Consider the following 15,851-nt stretch of genomic DNA (forward strand, 5'->3'; position numbering starts at 1 on the left):
GATGGTAACCGGAACACTCGCCCCCATTTTTTTCGCGGACCACTTGCCCATAGCGGTTCTTGGATTCTTGTATTTGTTTTACTGAGGTTAAGGTTAGGAATAAGTTTAGGGTTAGGCATAGTTTTACTGAGGTTAAGTTTCGGAATAATGTTTGGTTTAGGCATAGTTTTACTGAGGTGGGGCGCAGTGGAGCGCCTCTCCACTAGTTCAGAGCCTTTCACGCGCGCCCGCACATGGACATTCACACCTCTTACAAACGCTAACAAAAGTTGCAGAGTGTCAACAGCGTGAATTAACATGATAGGAATGACCCTGGCTGGATGTATATCAATGGTCCATTGTGCGACCTGCTAAGTACTATACTGTCAGATGTTCTGAAACAGTCCAAAGAGAACGGCTGATCGGGTTCATGAACTAAATAACTGTGACGTACAAGGTCAAAACACTAAAGTGTCCACATTATGCAAGTAAATAGAATGAAATTCGATATATATATCTTTTTTTTAATATAAATTTGTATTCGTTTTTTTTAAGACATGACATCAACAAGACATAACAATAAGAAAAACAAACACCAGACTATAATGCATGTTAAACATGAGTAATAAACCTGTCATAATGAGGTACTGTATAGGCAAACAGAATACAACAGTTGGACACATTAACAATTGGGCCTGTACAAAACAGAGCAGTCACACAGCAGAGTCAAGATGATCCGTGATAGGACCCCAGATGTATTCGAATGTTGCTAGACTGTTTGTTGCAACGCCTCTTCAGGTGTATCAGTGATCAAACTCATTAAGCCATCTAGTAAAACAAGGAGCGATGGAAGTCTTCCACTCTGTTAAAATAATTCTCTTTGCTATAAGTGTACCAAGCTTAAGAGATCTGTTGGACAGAGTACGGCAGAGCAAGAAGCTTCGGAGGCAGTTAGTGCATCAGGTTCGATAGGAAAACCGTATACTATCTGCTATACCAAGCTTTTTTTTTTTGCCAGAATAAAACAATCCTAGAGCAGGACCAGAAAGTGTGACCCAACGTGCCCTTGGAGAAGTTGCATCTGTCACAAGTATCGGAAACAGTTGGATACATGAGTATATATGTTACAGGGAAATTGGCATTCCAGGGAAATTGAAAGGGGAGTGCTTGTTTTCACCGCCCCCCAGGCAATTCTGTAGAATCAACGCTAGAGCACAATGCAAGCCAGACATGAGCCCCACACCACACACGCACGCATGCACACGTGCACAAACGAGCACGCACACACGCATGCGCACACACGCGCGCACGCGCGCGCACACACACACACACACCCGCGAACAGCCTTATTCCATGCAGTTGAAGCACAAGGGGGCGAGGGGGCGGGGCTGGCGGGCTATGTTAGTGCAGTGAGTGGCAGTTGGGGCAAACGCAGTCCCCACAACATCATTTACGATTCTGTGCCTATCGGTACATAACTCGGATGGCGCTTAGTCGACTAGCAGACCTTGAGGCCGAGGAGTCGCGTCCGAGCGCCTCCAGGCGCGAGTGCCCGCGACGACCGGCCTCCGTCATGGTCCAAAACTATACTTTATCGGCGAAAAAAAGTAGTCCGCGGTTGTTTGAAAAAGCAATGTCCCAAGCGGGAGTCAAACCCAGACTACCAGTGGTAGTGGATGGGGAGTCCAAAGATTATCGAAGTGCGCCACTGAGGCTTCCTGGTTGCTCTCTTGTTGTTGTTGTTCTCGTCCTCGCATTAAAGCCCCGCCTCGCAGCCCCACGCCTAAAAACAAGCGCTCCCCTTTCAATTTCCCTGGAATGCCAATTTCCCTGTGACATATATACCGAGAGTTAATAAATATGCCTACATATTAAAGAGATTATTTCAATCAGTGATCGCTTGCGTGCGCGTGTATGCGCACGTGCGTTTGACGTACTGAGGTGTACTGAGGTTACGTTTAGGAATACCTGGTGGCGACAGTTCCGAGGTCGCCGGATTTAAACCGGGGTAAGCGTGTTTTGGGGCGAGCATTCTTGTATTCACATTGATATGACCAACATTAACCACGTAAACCCTACATACTGTACTTAGTTGACCGGGATGAGTGCGTCCCCCAGGCTCCAGGTCCACTTGTATTTCCCTCTACACCAAATCTCTGCCACGATCATCTAAGCACACAATGAATCAAAAACATACATACAGTAAAACAAATTATAAATAAATACATGATTTATTACACTTACACATCATGTAATAATAATGGAATTAACTCCTTAAGTGTTCTACTTTTAACTTTATTTAAATTCACAAAAGCTATCAATTCCTCTCTTTTGTCTTTTGAACATGTACATTTATGTATTTATTTATCTAATCCATTTGGCCACTCTCAGTAGCCTCGTTCCCAGCCTTAACTCATCGGGCTCTCAGGCATAAATATAAATTTCTGTCCGAATGTGATTGGATGGTGGCACCGTGACCACACCCCCAGAAGGAAACAGTAATCGATCGACGATGCTGCCGAGTGCGGACGAGTTGATCCGATCACGGCCAGGGAGCAGTGTTGCCATGTCCACTTATTATAAGCGACATTGGGCTTAATTTTTTGTGAAGTTGCTTGTAAATATTGCTAGTTGCGCGGGTTGCAGTTTTTTGGGCTTAATTGTTTCCAAAGTGTAGTTGCTTATTTGGGCTTGCTTCCTAATGTTGTTTAAACCAGTGGTTCTCAAACATTTACAAGTCAAGGACCCCTAAATTAATATGTATTTGTCTTTGGACCCCCATTTGAAAATATTTATGCCAGGTTTGAACATTTTCCCAAGATTTTTCTTTGAAAATAACAGATCTACAAGCTCACAACGCGTCGCTGTGAGCTTGTAGATGTGCTATTTTCAAATAGCCGATAATAGTGGTCATGTGGCTTCTTTGGGGGATTTTTTTTCATAGACCTGGTTGCTTATTTCTCTCACAAGATGTGGCAACACTACATGCGTACACTAGCCAGTGTGTAGACTTTCGTGATCGGTGCTGTTGTTACAGAAACCTGCGTGTTCTCGTCCTTTAGGGGCAAATAAACAATGGCAACATCATTGAAACTCAACACCGGTGGACTGGTGCCCGCCGTGGGCCTCGGGACGTGGAAGGTGAGTATTAATACTTAGACAGATTCACCAGTCCGTCCGTGTTTACTTGATCGTATCGCGCAAACCGCCCGGGGGTGTCGCTGGACAAAAAGAAACAGATCTACAAGTTACAGTAACAACCTCGCGATGCGTTCTTTTTTTCATCAGAAACCCAACGGTTCGTTCGTTTTGACCAGCGAGGCAGCGACACAATCGCACGTACGGAGTGGGTTTAGCCGCAAGCAACTCTCATGAACTAAATAGGATCTCTAAATAGATCCTATTTTTAATGTCTGGCATCTAGGGATGCACTGATGCAGTACTTAACCAAGTCCTATCTGATTGTATTACACGACCTTAAAGGGCAAGACCACTTTGGTAGAGGTTTGGGTTGTGTAGTTACCTTGCCATGATGTAACTCCAAAGGTGGGCAAGAAATCAAAAATAATTGCTCCATTGATTAGGAATTGATCATTCAAAATATGCTCCTCATTGACTTACATTGTACGGTAAAACAGCTCTCAAAGTCACTCTTTTAGCACATAAATGAACCCAAACATAGCTGATTCAGACAATATAGAGCATCACCAAACCCAGTACTGTTTTAAAAAAAAAAAAAATGTCAACTTCCTGTTGATTTTACTATTTGAAGATCTGGATCCGGATCCGCGGATCCAGTCCAGGTTTTCTACTTATTAAAAATGGCAAAATCAACAGGAAGTTGACATTTTTATTTAAAAAAAAAACAGTACTGGGTTTGGTGATGTTCTATATTGTCTGAAATAACTTTGTTTGCGTTCGTTTATGGGCTAAAAAAGTGACTTTGAGAGCTGTTTTACCATACAATGTAAGTCAATGAGGAGCATATTTTGAATTATCAATTTCTAATCAATGGAGCAATTATTTTTGATTTCTTGCCCACCTGTGGAGTTACATCATGGCAAGGTAACTACACAACCCAAACCTCTACCAAAGTGGTCTTACCCTTTAAACTCACCAACATTGCAGCTGTACGGAAAGCTTGAAGCTCTTTCTATCTGCAAAGTTTTAGTTTAATACAAAATCCACCGTAGACACGTTATTATGGGCAGGCTACTTTCTGTCAATAAATTCCGTGCAGGTGATTATTCGGAAGTTTGGAAGCGCTTGTAGGAAATCACTCAACCGTCGTCCGCAGGGTCATTACCTAGCCATGGTTCACATGACGCTTGTATACAAGCGTCATGGTGCCGAGTCCCCCTGGTCTAAAGTTGTGTTCGATTTTTTCACATTGCCATCTCTCACATAAACATAAACGTTCAGATTTCAAATATAAAGTGCTTACCACGGAGCCACGGATGTTACAAGGCGATGCGGACCGCGATGAGTACCCGTATCTCCCGTATTGTTCAATAAAAAGCATTTTAATCCCATCGCCGGCCATTTTCTCCAAATTGTCTCAGATACTTTCAACCATGCGACACTAATGGTTGGGAGGTGTATTGCACTCTGATACATTACAAAACAAAAAAAAACAAAAAAGAAAATGGCCGGCGATGGGATTAAAATGCTTTTTATTGAACAATACGGGAGATACGGGTACTCATCGCGGTCCGCATCGCCTTGTAACATCCGTGGCTCGGTGGTAAGCACTTTATATTTGAAATCTGAACGTTTATGTTTATGTGAGAGATGGCAATGTGAAAAAATCGAACACAACTTTAGACCAGGGGGACTCGGCACCATGACTGTCATGGTATGACAGTCATGTTTCAGGGCTAGGTCATTACCATGCAAGCTTGTGATGGACGTTTCCATCAATATTACATTTTTGCCACCGACATGCAAAGCAAGTAATCAGTAATATTACCAGAATCACATAGGCCTAGCCCTAAATATGTATGGCCTCCTGATGTGCCATTGTGTGTACTCTATTCCACAGCTCTACACATTTAAAAACGAGACAAATAAATACAAATTGAATTATTTTGTGGGGAAAACCAATCTACAGGCTCACAACACATCACAGCATGTTGTGAGCTTGTAGATCAGCAATTTTCTTTTCTTTTTAGCCTATAATGACATGCCCAAAATTGGGATGTCAGGGTTTAAGTGGTTAGCTATTCTTTCGAAAATCTGGAGACTGGGAAGTTATCCACTGTGCAGTCCTGACCTGAGGCAGACATTAAATGTGCCATGGTCCAAGTATATTCCATGTTTGGGATTTCAATAATTGGGTCTTATCAGTACAGACAGTGCTTTCATCTTACATTGCAGGAGCAAAAGGGCCAGAGATTAAGTTCTACCAGCTAAACTAGTTTTTAGTTTGTCAACTTTAATAACGTTGTGATTTCCATTACGGTAGCCTCGATCTCCAGGCTTTTATTGTTTAGTTTTGCTAAAAAAAAACATTACGGTGAACAGGTACTGTAGACAGTCTATGTTGACGAGAAAGTCTAAGGTATGCCGAATGGAACAATGGAAAATAACTTGACGGTTAATTATGTACAGTACACGATGAAGGGAGTGGCAGGATTGAAAGGAATGGAGTGTCACAATAGTTTGATGCAAAAGTGCCCGAGGTGAGGAGGAGGAGGTCTGATGGTGAGGCAGTGGATCAAGGGTTTTCATGGATTATGATTGAGGAGTGTTATTATGGTTATTATTGGTATTATTGGACACTTTGAAACCCTTTCTCTCAACTGACATAAATCAGCTTTACTTGTCCAGCTCTGCCCTCCTGTGCCTCGGTGCTCCTTCTCAACAGATGACGTGCCATCTGTTTTTGCTCTTTTCCTGCACCACTTTTTTCATTGTGGTCATTCAGATACCGTTGACTTTAATTGTTTCATTGTCTGACACACACACACACCTCATACACTGCATGAATCCATTGTCTTAAAAAATAAAAATACTAGTATCCCTTGAACGGACATTTTGACACATCTTGTCTTCACAATGATAAAATCATGTACGGGTACAACACACAATACCACAAATCTCCTGCGACATATTAATAAGCATGTCATACCGACCCTTTATGAGTCACCAAAATTAGGCACCAAATTTTTAAAGATTCGATGGTGAATATTTACAGTAAAATAGGTTTTTACATTATAATGAAAAAGTATAGGTGATATTTTTCTTTAAAAAAAAAAGGAAAACAAGACTGCCACGGACATGTCGTTTTTTTAATTTATTAAAGGTAGTGTAAGTGATTTGCAAAGTTTCAAATAATTGCAAAATGGGTCTATGTTCTGATAGTGCTCGTTACTAGAGTGTCCTGTCCATATAAAGAGTCTCCATGTCTCTCCAGCTCTTTATAAAACAGAAAATGTATTTTGTAGTTTTTTTTGTTTTTTTTTTAGTTTCATTTCCAATTTTATCCAACCAGGACAGAGAACTCAATCAGGATATAGATTAAACAAGTGAAATTGGAAGTGATGACACTAAGAAATGAGCAGACAAAATTTTAACTGGAACACTATACAAATTAAGCTTAAAAATGGGTACTTTCTCCTGATTGGCTGAGATTTTGACACCTACCGAAAAATGTATTTTCTGTTTATTAAAGAGCTGGAGAGACAGGGAGACATCTGTTACTGAACAAACACTCTATAGCAATGATTACTATCAGAATATAGTATTTTAACCTTTTAACAAAATACTTTTTGTTTTAACCAAAAAATATCACTTACCCTACCTTTAATTTATGGAATTTAATTTATTTTATTCATGGCATACTTTTGAAATATGTTGGAATTAATTTAATTGATAAAGTAGTTTTTATTTGATTTATATTTTATTTTATTAATCTTTTGAAATAATATTTCAGTTTTTTTATGGAAGACACAAAAAAGGATATTTACTCGCGACCCATACAAATTGGTCCACTACCCAAACATGGGTCCCGACCCACTGTTTGGGAAACAGTGCTTTAAAAGCATCGCGAATGAACACAAGATGTGTTTATATTTAGATGTCAAACCAGAGGGTATGTGAGCTGAGGAAATAAACACACAGAAAAGGGGTCTGGTTCCAAGAAAGATAGAATTCCCCTGTGCACTGTAAATGAAGCCATTGTATGCAACTGAGAGACTATTTTTTATCTCACATTTTCAAGTCTAATTTTATTTATAGCACTTATTACACTACAAACACACACACACACACACACACACATTCACACAGTAGGTAGCCTATTGGTCTGGATAAGTGGGTATTAGTCATTTGAATCTGCTGGTGGTAACTGTTGCAGTAAAGGATGCATTTTTCAGAGTGTGGCTGACAGGCAAAAGTCAAAATATTTACCCCCATATTTATCTCCACAACCTTGTCTTGTAAAGTCTCCCCCAGGCAAAGTGACCGAGGCAGTGAAAGCAGCCATCTCTGCAGGCTACAGGCACATCGACGGGGCGTTCGTCTACCAGAATGAGGCAGAGGTGGGCGAGGGAGTCCAGGCTATGATCAAAGATGGTGTGGTCAAAAGAGAAGAACTTTTCATGGTCAGCAAGGTAGGTCATCGTGTGTGGGTGAGTCAGTGTGCATATTAGTGCTGCGCTGCCAAATGAAACGGATTCAACCTGAAATGCTAGCTTTTAAACAGGCTATGGTCAGATTAACCATGGTGTGGAATTTGCCTATGCACACTTGCTGTTCACTTATTTTACTTGAGAATTAAAGTGATTGTGCTTTAGTTAGCTCCTTCCCAGATGCACTTGGCTGGTGAGTTGAAGACCTCTTTTGACTCATGTCTTCTCTCAGCTGTGGTGCACCTTCCATGAAAAGTCTCTAGTGAGGGGAGGATGCGAGAAGACCCTTAGTGACCTCAAACTGGACTACCTGGACCTCTACCTGATACACTGGCCCATGGGTTTTAAGGTACAGTATGAATAGCCCTGTATCCTGTCTTCGTCTGAGAAAAAAACAACATTTCTTTCAGCAATTAAGTCAATCAGTATTTGATTGTTTATCCGACATGTGTACATAACTGTTCATCTGTCCAGCCAATAAACTGTTGCAGTGGAGTTGCCATAGCCTTTCTATTTCTGCCTTGCCTATGTACTTTTTTTGACTGCCATCTGCATTCATATTTTACATTCATACTGTTTTGTTTGTGGTTTCCATGTTTTTTGTGGGGACTGTGGATGAACATGAGCATCTTTGCTAAATCTGTTGCATTTACTTTACATTTAGCACTGTTCATGAGTATGCACTGTCCCGTCTAAATAAACAAATTAAGTATACACAATTTATGCTTAATCTGTATTTAGGCCCGCTTCCTGCTGTCATTGCCATGATTTTCATTATGCTTCTGTCATTGTTGTGGTTCTTGTGGAGTGGTGGTCTGGTGGACACTATAACATGTGGATAGTATCTTAGACAATGTTTCGTTCATCAGCTCAGTAGCCTCGTGGTTAGTGTCCGCCCTGAGACTGGTAGGTCGGGGTCAAATCTCTGGCCAAGTCATACAAAAATGGTACCCAATGCCTCCCTGCTTGGCTCTGAGCATCAAGGGTTTGATTGAAAGTAAGTCCCTGTTAAATACTAGTGTCATGTGTCATGTCCAGGGGGTGTACATAAAGCTGCCTCACGCTACGGAAACAACTCCTGACCAATGGGCCACATGGCTCAGTAGTCAGGAACCGTTGGTTCCAAAGGCTACTTCCTGACCCGTTGCCTCTCCTATGTCTCCTATGCCTAGTATGTTACTGTACGTGTATGCAAGACTGTTCCTTCTCTGTTGTTCTTCAGGCTGGCAGTGAACTCTTTCCTCTTGACAGTGAAGGAGAAACTATTAATGACAATACCTACTTCGCAGACACATGGGAGGTGAGTGAGAAAGAATAACATAAGGCAGCTACATTAGAGGCAGGTTTAACCACTTCAACCTTATACCTTTGTCTCTACACCAAATCTCTTCGCTGAAAATAGTGATCTACAAGCTCATAACGTTGTGGACAAATACGTTTGGGGATGGAGTGAAAATTCTTGTTGCTAACAGCCAAATTGCAACTCCCCATTGGAATGTATTCAAGGTCACTATTGTTTAATATATCACTGTTATAAAAGCAATAATACATAATACACACACATGATAGTATATGGCACATAAACCGTCTTTATTTGGATGAAGGGGTGATAATCTTACGCTGGTCATCTTGCGCTGACCAATCAGCGCAAGATGATGTACCTCTGCGTGCTGAACTATCACCATGAGCGACCTCAATGCAGAAGGGACTCAACAAACGTGGCAACTATGGACGAAAACATATTATTACCTGGCATTTGTCCTCAGCTTCCAACCTTGGCCAACGATATATGCCTATGGTGATAATGTTCCCTTGAGTTGATATTAATTGCTTCAACCCTTTTTGGACCTTTTTGAAAATCTGTTATTTTCTAAATATGTTTGACAGTTTCTCTAATAAAGATAAAATACCAAGTCTAATACATTGACTCTGCATAGTCTCTCCTACAGTATTGTATGTAAGTACGGTACACTATGTTGTAAGCTCAATACCTTATTACAGATAAATACATGTGACTGACTGCAAGACCTGGCACAATTTTTTTTATGTCATAGTTCAAGAGAATGGTTCATTCATCATGTGAGCACGTTCACTTTAGCGGCCTGTCTAAATGTCTCATTCGATCTCGTTCAGTGTAGCCTTCCTGCCTGTCTTCTTCAAACGTCAGATTCAGTTGGTGCTTCCTCGTTCATTTTGTTAGGGTTAAACCTTGGCATTCTGCCACTAGATGGCATGTTATTTCTACCTGTGCTGCCCCAAATACTGTATCTCCTCAATGCATTGCTTTTAACAGTTTTTGTTGTCATTGTATAAATATGTTTGTATGAATCAGATGTAATTAAATTATTGAATAGATTCCGTATCCTCCATTTATGTATGTATGACCTGGCTGTATCCAGTCTAGAAGTCAATGTAAGACTTGTTTTTAATATAGTTTGCCAATTCAGTATCGCTATTTAAATACAAAAAAGACTTTTTTTTAAATTCATCCAATCTAGGTCAGTCTCTTGAACTAGAATGGCTTACAGCAGAGTTGTTTTTTTATGTATGTATGTTTTTTTTAATATGTGGAACATTTCTGAAATTCCTTTGAATTATTTTTTCAGAAAGATCTTACATTTTTTAGGGAAAATCTTTTGATATATATACGTATGTATGTATCTTTCTCTTTTTTTACTTAAAAAAAATATATATTATTTTGGGGGGGAAATGGGAATGTGGTTCAAATCTGATTAGCAAATATCAGTTTCCATGTGTTTTTGTTTTTGCTGTTCAGACTTGGTTCCAATCTAATTCCAATCCGGATTGGGGCTGCCATAGGAAATGGTGATGAGGTTTGATCTTTTTCCAGGCCATGGAGGAGCTGGTGGATGCTGGTTTGGTCAAGGCTATCGGTGTCTCCAACTTCAACAAGGAGCAGATAGAGGCCATCCTCAATAAGCCAGGCCTCAAGTACAAGCCTGCCAACAACCAGGTACACCATGTTTGAGTGGGGTATTTGGTTTGCAAATACCCCACTCCCCACGCATTAAAACATAGTACAGGCTCACAGTAAATAAAAGGCAAAAGATATAGCATACAGTAGATTAATTGGGGTCATGGGTTAGTGTGTCTATTACAGCTCAGCAGGTTTGCAGCAGGTGAGCTAAATGACAACCAGATTTAGCTCATGGTTGCCCTACACATGGTTTACACTCAGAAGTGCTTGACCTCATATATTTTAACCACTTTCAACCGGCCGTCCATATTTTGGGCATCAATGAAAAAAGTTCAGAACATTTCTAAAAAATATTTGAAAATAGCCTATCTACAAGCTCACAATGTGTGTGTGTTGTGAACTTGTAGATTGGCCATTTTCGCTATTTGTCGTATGGAAAAGTAAGTGGTTAAGGTTCAGACACCATGAACCTTGACCTATAACCAGTCCACTACTCATGTCACGATATCTATACTGTATATATCGCCCAGCTCTGACTGGAAGCTAAACACCCTAGTTAGCAAATGACAGGGTAAATGGTCACGAATATAAGGTGCAAAGAAAAATAATTAAGTGCAACAAAGTAACTCGGATACCAGGTGAATATCAAACCTAGCATAATGTCTAAACAATGTGCTTCCTACACAACATTCTTAGTGCATTCTTACATTTATTGTATTAATTTGTTGTTCCAGTTGGTGTTGATATGCATGACTCGCTGCAGAACAAGAAAATAGCCACACTCTTTTATCAAAAAAAAAAAGATTCAAAAGGCCACAATGGCATTAAGATGCCCCCTTCCACCCGCTCCTGGTTTAATTGGAAATGACCAGGCTGGCAGATCGATGTTGGTTTGGAACTGGTCAGAGCAGTGCCGCCCTCAGGGCTATGTTAATCAATTAGCTGCTGCCATTGACCTTTTATATCCTGTTTCCAGATCCAGTCCACCCTTCACCATAAATGTCCTCTATGTCTGGCTTCAGCTTTCTTATTGAATTGCATCCTCCTCAGGCCCTTTTAAAGAGGAGGCTGCCTGTGCTTTGTGTCTCTGTGCTACATACATTTAGGGTTAATCGAACTAATCTATTATATGAAATAATAGATAATAAAATAAAATAATCAATTAACCTATTTAGACCTGTTACACCTATACGTTGTTATACTTTGCAAGCCGGGAACGCCTCTGTCATTTTAGTTGTTGCTATAGCAACATTATTGTTATTATTATTATTATTATATAAACAAATGTTAAAGCCGTTTTTAGAATCCTTCAAAGTCGGCCATTTTTATTTTAACACATTGCGTGCCAATCGCGTAGTTCTACGCGAACCTAAATAATTGCGCAGCGTGCCAGTCGCGTAGATCTACGCGAAGTGGTCTTTTTTTTTTTCTCTCTCTCGCAGTGACACATTTCATTGTAGGCCTCCCTCGCAGTGACACATTTCATTGTAGCACACCGGAAACGGAAATGAATGTCAATCGAAGATTTACGTTCCCATCCGCCGCCGCTCTAAAGCTTCCGCTAATCCGCCATTATCTCGTGGTGTTTTTCTCCGCGCTGAACGCTGTTTAATAGAAACTGCGACGACTGCAAAATGGAATGTCGCCGATTGAAAATGTCTTCTCTGGCCCACTACCCTGTGTGTCTACAAACAGTTTAACGCGCGATCATAAGGTATTTAGCGAGGTCTGTGGCGACGTGAAAAAAACAAAAAAACAACAATAAATCGCTGGCACTGGTGAGTACATTATGATATTAAACTCTGGCATGGAATGTGTTAAAACAAAATGCCAGATGCCAGAGAGTTAAATCAACCCCTATTTTGGGCATGTCGTCAAAGGCGAAAGGTTTCAAAATAATATATATATATTTTTGGAGAGACATCTTAACGCGACCTCAGCTGGGAAAAGCTATCCTGAAGAGGTGGGTTTTGAGTGTCGTTTTGAAGGAAGGGAAGGAGGGCTTTAATAGCCTGTGTAGGTCATGGAGGATGGATGTAAAATGGTCTCTCTATAATGTATTTTTGTAAGTTTGGGTCCAAGGCGTCTCAAGCTAAAACGTTTTGGGAACCCCTGGTTTGTTCTATTTATATATACCACCCACCCATGAGAAGTTCAACACAAAAGAACTTGATCGACCACCACCACTTCCCTTTATTAATTAGTGCATTTGTGTGTCTTTTTTTGTGTACCCAGATTGAGTGCCACCCGTATATGAATCAAGAGAAGTTGATCAACTACTGCCACTCTCAGGGCATCTCAGTGACAGCCTACAGTCCCCTGGGGTCCCCTGACAGACCCTGGTGAGACCCAACGTTAATGTTCTGTTTTCACACATTTACACTCTCAAAGAAATGCACTGTCAAACCTTATTGCAAAGGAATCCATGCAGTCACTTAATTGCTGTTTCAATTACAGGGCCAAACCCGATGACCCTTCACTCCTGGATGATCCCAACATTAAGGCCATTGCAGAGAAGCACAAGAAGACGTCCGCCCAGGTAGTGCTGACCTTTTGTGACGTCAGACACTGCCCACGCTTGGGGCCACAATGTAGACTAGTTGAATTGGACTGACTCATGGATTCAAGTTCTCAGTCGCCACGACTGATTTCAATCAGTCACGAAGTATAAGTCAGGCTTTACCTGTGAGATGTGTTTGTTGGACGAGGTGACGCATAGCACTCTTGACGCAATATAAACGGTTAATGAGGCTCAAATAAGGCTCTTTATTGTATCCCATGCCTACATAATTACATCTATATTTATTTTGGGGGTATGATGTTTGCATTGTTGTTTGTATTTTTTTCCCCCTGCTGGATAACGGTGGATATACGTGGATCTACTCCATGCTATGCATGCTGTAATGGTATGGGACAGTAGGTCGGGAACACGTTATTAATAAGCTATGAGCTTTTTTCTTTGGCACATCATGTTTAATCAAACTACAACTAGTTTACCTAGCGTATGGGACATGTTCTGTGTTTGCATACATCAGCATAAACACACATCATAGAGTTGTGCGCTGCGCGCATCAGAGAAGGTGCACGTCAGAGATTACATTAATTTGGTGTCAGGCTTATTATATTGCAGAAACTTGTTATCTGACTTTCGTCAAACCGGGCTGGAATTTTGAATGAGAGAGATCTGTACCGTAATTACCCTAGCTAGTTAAAGTGAAAATCGGTTTCACGATTATTATTTTTTTCGTCCAAAAATGGTCCAAACTAGAAAAATCTGATTTCTGATTGGTCAAACTAGCAATAGAATACATGTTCAGAACCATCTTCCATAATACATAATGGTCTTGAATATTACATAAAAGAAAAGGTTAAAGCCTCAACCTGCGATTGTTTATTAAAAAAAACAAGGAACATAGGTTTAGAACGATAATACCAAAAGATCCTAATTTTACATAATGTGCTAATAGTTTGGGTGCACAGATCACAGATTTGGACTTTTTAGTCGTGAGATTTCTTTTTGCTTCTATCCATGCTGACTGCATGAACCACGTGTCTGTTGCGAGACACACAAGGGACCCACTTTCTACATGTGATTGTCCCTCTCTAACTCCCTACTTCTGTTTCAGGTCCTGATCCGCTTCCAGATCCAGAGGAACGTGATCGTGATTCCCAAGTCCATCACACCACAGCGCATACAGGAGAACTTCCAGGTATCTGGGCTAGGTCTAGGCTCATTCAAGTAGTTTTCCAGTGAGAGAGAATGTTGTGAGTGGTAGGTTCAGACTTCTGACTAGACTAGAGCCTGAGTGATATCTGTTTGGCTGATATATCGGCCCTTACTCGACTTTTTGGGTATCTGCACTTAATGCAGCTGATGTGTCTCGATCTTTTTTTACTTTAAAATGTTTAACCTTTTCATTTCAAAGCTAGCCAACTTACAAGCTCACAACATTTGTACAAGCTTGTAGATCGGCTTTTACATTTTAAAAAGGGCTTAATTGGTTAAATAAAATATATTTCAGTTTGCGTATTTTATAATTACTTTGCTTGTTCATTGTATAATTATAGTTAAATAAATATATCTATTTATCTATCAAAAGTTATTTGTGTTTATACTTAGCTGAATGTTCTCATATAGAAACTTTGATCAAATTTCAGTTTTACAAATTGATTACAGGATTTTGCACCGGACCCATAAATCTGGCCTCTGTCGTGCCACTAAAATGCTATGTATGATCGCCACAGGTGTTTGATTTTGAGCTGGCCGAGGAGGAAATGAAGACCATATTAGGATTCAACAGGAACTGGAGAGTGTGTCCAATGCAATGGTGAGTTCAGTATTTAATGTAGGTTTTTATTGGCATTAGTGGAGTCAAAAGCACAACAGATGATTGTTAGTGGTGTTCAGATCACATCTCGACAGTTTCTAGGACTATTTGACGATTTTGCTTTGGCAAAATATGACAATTTCTATTCTTTTTCTGTTTTGATTTTCATCATACAGGAGCACGAAACACAAGGACTATCCTTTCAACGCTGAATTCTGAGATGGAAAACAAGAATTTTCCAGTTGATGCTGCAGTACGCGTGAAATGTTTTCTCATTCAAACTTCTAGTTTTGCTAGCAGAGGCGCAGTGGTGGAAAAAGTACTCAAATTCTTTACTTAAGTAAAATTACCAATACTGCAATATAGAAATACTCTGTTACAAGTAAAAGTCCATAATTAAAAATGTACTTGAGTGAAAGTACAAAAGTATTGGCATCAAAATGTACTTAAAGTACGAAAAGTAAAAGTACTAAATATTTGAAAATAGCAGATCTACAAGCTCACAACGCGTCGCGATGCGACGCGTTGTGAGCTTGTAGATCGGCTATTTTCAAATAGCCTAGGTATAAAATAGGATTAAAGTGGTTAATGTATGTTTTATAATATAATAATGTATATCTGCAAAGTAACTAGTAACTAAAGTTTTAAAATAATTGTAGTGGAGTAAAAGTACAATATTTGCCTCTGAGATGTAGTGGAGTAGAAGTAAAAGTATTGGAAATTGGAAATACTCAAGTAAAGTACAAATACCTCAAAATTGTACTTAAGTACAGTATTTAAGTAAATGTACTTAGTTACTTTCCACCACTGAGCAGAGCTTCGTTATAAAACACACCCACCCACCAGTTACTGAGTCACACACACACACATATCCATCAGCTACTACTTTATATAGTTGGAGAATAGTCTTGCGTAGCCACTAGCCAGACAATCATTGATATCTGCCTACTAATATGCTTGGAAATTCAATGAATG

The 15,851-nt window shown here is 40.1% G+C and overlaps 1 protein-coding gene across 1 annotated transcript; it reads left to right on the top strand.

Annotated features, from left to right (window-relative positions):
* The first annotated feature begins 2,977 nt into the window (after nt 1-2,977).
* LOC308079415 (aldo-keto reductase family 1 member B1-like) lies at nt 2,978-15,365 on the top strand. The gene is made up of 10 exons (XM_080420885.1): nt 2,978-3,120; nt 7,425-7,592; nt 7,843-7,959; nt 8,833-8,910; nt 10,462-10,584; nt 12,784-12,890; nt 13,006-13,087; nt 14,175-14,258; nt 14,794-14,876; nt 15,053-15,365. The coding sequence occupies exons 1-10, from the start codon at nt 3,055-3,057 to the stop codon at nt 15,093-15,095; spliced, it is 951 nt and encodes a 316-aa protein (XP_080277011.1). The 5' UTR covers nt 2,978-3,054; the 3' UTR covers nt 15,096-15,365.
* Nucleotides 15,366-15,851: the final 486 nt, after the last annotated feature.

Source organism: Gymnoscopelus braueri, assembly GCF_963280865.1.
Source record: "Gymnoscopelus braueri genome assembly, chromosome: 23".
Taxonomy (NCBI): Eukaryota; Metazoa; Chordata; class Actinopteri; order Myctophiformes; family Myctophidae; genus Gymnoscopelus; species Gymnoscopelus braueri.